Source organism: Clarias gariepinus, chromosome 22 (assembly GCF_024256425.1).
Source record: "Clarias gariepinus isolate MV-2021 ecotype Netherlands chromosome 22, CGAR_prim_01v2, whole genome shotgun sequence".
In the NCBI taxonomy this organism is placed as follows: Eukaryota; Metazoa; Chordata; class Actinopteri; order Siluriformes; family Clariidae; genus Clarias; species Clarias gariepinus.
Genome location: NC_071121.1, coordinates 15554826 through 15560825, shown reverse-complemented (window position 1 = coordinate 15560825; position 6000 = coordinate 15554826). Strand labels below are relative to the sequence as shown.

Sequence of the window (6000 nt, the reverse complement as noted above, 5' to 3'; positions counted from 1 at the left end):
CACACACACACACACACACACACTGTGCGCCTCAGATCTACTGGGACTGGGACACACTCACTCAGCTCTATATCCGAGTCGAGGCAACTCTGAGAAGGAGAAAGCACTTCTTTCACTGCGACTGTTCCATAAAATGTGAGGAGGAAATGGCCGAGCGAAGGTGAGCGGACTTCCTTCTCTTAGGCGCCCTGGATTCGTGCGGAAACTTAGGAGTTTCTCATGTGTTTAAAAACGTGCTGTGTGTGTGTGTGGTTTTTTTTTTTTTGTTGTTGTTTTTTTTGGAGTGACTTTATGTGTTAGTTTCTGGCTTGTTTAATAGTTATAAAATAAACTTAAGCGAGGTGTGATTAGGTAAAGTCTCCCTCGGTGTGTGAGTCTAACAGGGATTAGAACATTACTCTTACACCTGGTACACACCATCACCACAGTGTTTATACGCGAGTTTTAAACAAACTACACAGTTAAAGTTACATTTCATCACCGATACCTGCTCGGACACCACAAGGAAAACATTTCCTGTTTGTTTATTTTAGTTTGCGGTTTGTTTTATGCCTTTAAATAAGCGGCGGCTCCGCTCGAGCGTAAACCTGCTGTGTGAACTGATTCGGTTCACTGATTCGGTTCAGTTCATTCCGAGTCTGTGGAATTCAGTTTCATTGAGTTCCTCTGGACTGCTCTGAACTCTGAACAAGCTTCTTCTTATTAAAACCATATTACACGTTAATTACTACCATTTATTAAGTAACTAGGTGTTATGAGGTTAAATAAGGAAATGTAAACCGGTTTTATTAACATTTAGCTCTTATCCAGAGCGACTTACATTTCTATCTCATTACACATCTGAGCAGTTGAGGGTTAAGGGCCGCGCTCAAGGGCCCAACAGTGGCAACCTGGTGGTTGTGGGGTTTGAACCTGGGATCTTCCGAACCGTAATTCAGGCACTGGTGGCTCAGTGGTAGGTGTTTCGTCTGCCATGCGGAAGGCCCGGGTTCGATTCCCCGTGTTCCCTGGGTTGCGTCAGGAAGGGCATCCGGCGTAAAACCTGTGCCAAGTTGTAGTGCGGACTGGATATTCCGCTGTGGCGACTGCTGTTGCCAGGAGCAGCCGAAAGACCAACAACAACAATTCAATGCCTTAACCACTGAGCTACCCCTGGCCCCTGGCCCATTAACAGAGATGTTCGGGGTGTGTGTGTGTGTGTGTGTGTGGACAGAATGCAGCCCAGGTTGGTGATTTAGGTGAAGAAATACTGTTTCAGAAACATGCCACTCAAGATCAGACATGCTCTTTCTCTCCCAGCTCTGTTTTTCTTTCTTTCCCTGAAGTCCCTCCAGGCACTTGGCTTGCTTGACCTGCCGTGTGTAGGTATTAATCCTGCTCTAGATAACGTGTATTATTTTTGCTTCTGTATTTTTGCATTTAAATAATTTAGTGCAGATTCACTCAGAGACACATCTGTAGCCCTGAGGCACCTGGGACAGGCAGCTGTCATGTCCAGCTATGTTTGTTTGTTTGTTAGTTTGTTTGTTTATTTATTTATTAGAAAAGAAAAACTTAACAAAAGCTTTCAATGGAATGCAGTGCTGATTAACTACAACAACAAAACAACTCATTGCAGTATGATAGAGTGTCAATCTGGATTCCACCCCCTGCTGTACTACACACATCAGCCAATGTGTGCAGCAAATAGAAGTTTTTTTTTTTAATTATTTTATTTTTTTATTATGCACAATAAATAGCAGTGTACATAGATGTGTACTTATATAATTGTTTTCATATAATTTTCAAGCTAGCAGCATCTGCACTCACCTGTGTCAGCACTACACAACTAGAGAAATTGACAATGTCATAGAGATGCAAATAATATATTATTTATTTATGAGCAATGCCAAGACAGAATGCTTGGCCGAAATGTTGGACAATGTTTGTTCTTATTGTTTTTGTTGTTGTTGCAATGCGATGTGTTACCTGATCATATACGCAGATTATTGTTTTGCTGAGGTTGTAATATTGTGAGCGAATGATTTTAGGCTTTGCACACACCTTGCCAAAATGTGCCCTGTCCCATCGAATGTCGTACTTTAGGTGATTTGAGTTGGGAATATTTTCAGATTCCTTGTTCAGTAAGCTCCAGTTTGATACAGAGTAATAAAAACTTACGTTTAGAATATCTTAACTCCATGATATAGTTAGAAAGAGAGAATCCTCAAGTCTCATTTTGACTCCAGGTTTTTTCTGCTAGTCGACTGCTCTGTCACTCGTGCCTCATCTTCCAGATGTTAATAAGCGGAATGTTTCTTTTCATTCATTTAAAGCTCGTTGCTGTTGCACAATGAGTCCCATTTAAACCTGTAAAATATTGATTAGACCATACAGAGGAGTTTAATAGAAGGATGAGAGATGCGTATACACAGGCTTTCCACTGAATTAAAACTTGATACCTAAGATCACATATGATACATTTATTAATATAGCTTATGCAACAGCTCTGACAAATTCATTGTTCTGATTGGTTGGAAGTCCTTGGTTATTTTTTCATAATAGTAGCTCCAAGTTTGTGGTCTTTTACGCTTTTGTAATATATAATCATTTCTGATGGAGCTACTTTACATTTTCTCTGAAGAGATGCTGCTTTTTTATAGTTTGGAAGCAGTCAGTGTCGGCATTTTGTAACCGCCATAAGTAAGGCTATGACTTTTTTTTTAACACAAAGGGCTAGCTTAAGTCTTATAAGCTGTTATAATGTAGATAACAGAAACATGCTTGTTTAAACAGTCATGCTGTTTTTAAGGTAAAAACCTAAAGTTATGAGCAAGTAAGGCATGAGAATGCAGAAAATAGATGTAATTATCTCTGGGTGCTAACTGCATCCCGCCGCCCTGACGTTGCTCATTTCCTTATACACCATGTCAGGTTTGTTCTGTAATCTGCCTCATGAGTCTTCACTGTTTAGAGTGGATGATGCTGCCTGTTGAGCGCCCTTCTTATCTCCAGTCTGCTTAAAGATCCATGTAAACAAAAACAAGAAGTTTCATGAATCTTTCTTCCACTAACAGGGGGGTGAATATTTTCTCTGCAGCTGCCACTGAGAACAGATGGAGCTTTCCCAGGCTGTAGACTCTACACGTTGCGCTCGATTCGTCTGTCTTAAGCCGATGCTTTCTTCGAGGGTTTTACGGCGTACTTTGTAGTGGCTTGGAAAATGTTCGATTCAGTTCCTTGGCTTGTGGTTGGGGCCTTAATTATAAGTTTCCTCTTCTGGAGCTTCACAGACAAAATTACAAATTGCTTTGGCTTTACTGGGGGTGGGGAGGAAAACCCCAAAACAAATGTTACGTTTGCCAGGTTGTCATTCCTCATAAAAATGTGTGTCTCGAAGGACGCAGGGAAAGATTTGGAGTAGATTGTTTAGTTTAGTAAATTTCTGCATTTGATTATTGATACACAGAAAATAGCTAAATCCTGTTTTGGTTCACTCAGGTGCAGCTCAGACTTCAGCGTTCTGTACATGTGTAAAAGTTTAAGATGCTGCTAGCTGTAGGCTTGCATACTAGGAATCAGAGTGCAGTTCATTTTAATGGATCTTAATTTGGTTAACGAATTGAGGCTACTTCACAAATTTTGACATTGCTTTCATTCATTATATAAAAAACAGCACCAACATTGTGCCACCAAAACAGCGATGCGCGATGTATTCTGACACCTTTCTACAGGAAAGAAAGAGCATTACCCTTTTCACCAGTTTGAGTACCAGTAGCTCTTCTGTTGGATTGGACTACACGAGTCAGCCTTCGCTTACCACATGCATGAGTGAGTCTTGGCCGCTCATGACCCTGTCGCAGGGTTCACCGGTTATCCCTTTTTTGGAAAGTCCTGACAAGTGCAGATCAGGAACATCAGAGCTGTAGCTTTTGACTTGCTCTGAAGCGAGCCATCATGACTTGGCCCTTGTCATGATAGTTTACTTGCAATATCTCTTTGCAGTGGCACCTGGAAGTGGGTGGGATATAGTAGGCACCAAGTGAGCATTTTGTCTCTTAAGTTGATGTGTTGGAAGCCGAAAAAAATGGGCAAGTGTAAGTATTTAATTGACTTTCACAAGTCTAATCTTTTGGCTGATACTGTGCCGGTCACATTACCAGCTGACGCAGCTGAACATTTTATCCTGTTATTTGGATACTGTTCGTTTGGAGAGTGTTGTTATTGTTGTTGTTGTTGGTTCTGTATCAGAGAGTGTACTCGTGTACGGACCAATAACCCCAATGCACAAGGGTACTCGGGTACAGAATAATATTACTATTGTGAAAGCTGGCCAGTGGAGAAGAGGGAAGGGCAGAGCAATAGTAGAACCATGTTATAAATCAATTGTGCCTAAAATAAACGACTAAAATAAACGACGACTCAAGACGCATCTGTTTCTCCAAAGGAAAAAAAAAACCTCTGGACTAATGGCACTTAGTTATTAACCTAGTTAACCCAGTGTAAGTATGTATCCAATGTTGTAAACATTAAAGCACTTTTTGTACCTCGCTCTGGATAAGAGCGTCTGCCAAATGCCTAAATGTAAATGTAAAATACAGCATAAAATATGAGACATTCCCCAGTCAAGACCATATGCGAGCATGTGATATGAAAACAGAGCCTTGAGTCTGTAGTAAGCTCTTTCCCCACCTTTTGGACCCCGGAGATCATCGGTGTATATCGTATGAGTTCATATTAAAGCACTGTACATGAGCTTGTGTGGAAGTTGTGATTCGATGCCCGGAAGAGTCCTGATTATACCGATAAGTCCTTCTTGTTCCCGTCTGTAGTAACTATGGAGCGGTACAGTGACTGTCTGTTGCGGAAAGCCTCTGTTTGCATCGCAATGAAGGTTCGCTGTAATTTCTCAAGCTGACAGACAAGTCGCCATCACTTACCCAGAGTTCTTCATGCTGCTAAACCAGAACACAGAGATGTCCACTGTACCGCTTCAGACTCAATGTTAAATTTAGGCCAGTGATTACTGACTGGAAAAAAAGGTGGTGTGTGTGTGTGTGTGTGTGTGTGTGATGAAAATAGCTTAATGTAGGCTGGTTTCTGACATGTACAGGATTACAGGATAAGTCCAACTATAAGTGAAAGAGAAAGGGCACGCATTACATAGACCTCTTATTTATAGTGTTAAAGCAGAGACGAGTAGAGTTTGGAAGTCCACACACACACACACACACACACACACACACACACACACACACACACACACACACACAGCAGCTTCTTTGCGCTGCCTTTTCCTGTCTGTCCACTCTAGAATGCTCCACTGTGTGGAAAGGTGTGTCTCTTTTATCTGCATATGGCTAGTCTCTCCCTCCCTCTCCCTCTCCCTCTCTCTCTCTCTCTCTCTCTCTCCCTCTTTTTTCATGTACCTGAGCAAACAGTGACGTATGACAGTCAAATGCTTTTATTACTGCACTGTGTAACTTGGCATGGTGGCCCTTTAAATGGAGTGTTCTGTGCTGTGTGTTTGTTTGTTTGCTGGTTTGAGGTACCTGTGCAAAAGTCTATGTGTTCATGGGTAGAAGCACACACACTCAAAAACACACATATACACACACACACACACACACACACACACACTTACACAGACACATTGACACACTCACAAAAGAAAGACACTCACACAGATACAGACACACACACACACACACTCAAATAGACACACACACTCACAAAGACCCTGATACACACACAGACACACAACATTTACACAGACACACACTCATTCACATATACAGACAAGCAGGCGCACACACACACACACACACACACACACACACATACACACAGCGGCATTAACGGAAACACCTATCTGTCAGGATTTATTTTTACTTTATATTTTTATGTATTTATTTTTTTGGGCTGTGAAATAAATAATTTGAGTTTCCCATGGGAAAATTCGATTTGGTTTACGAGTGTTTTGGACCACGAGCCCGCTTCCGAAACGAATTATGCTCAGAA

General features: G+C 41.5%; 1 protein-coding gene across 2 annotated transcripts in view; it reads left to right on the top strand.

Moving 5' to 3' along the window:
- Positions 1 to 6000, top strand: part of arhgap46b (Rho GTPase activating protein 46b) — a 76424-nt gene continuing 70424 nt past the window's right edge. For both annotated transcript variants that reach the window (XM_053482377.1, XM_053482376.1), the window contains exon 1: positions 1 to 160. In XM_053482377.1, the coding sequence (XP_053338352.1) occupies positions 147 to 160 (14 nt within the window). In that variant the 5' untranslated portion in view covers positions 1 to 146. The remainder of the gene's footprint in view (positions 161 to 6000) is intronic.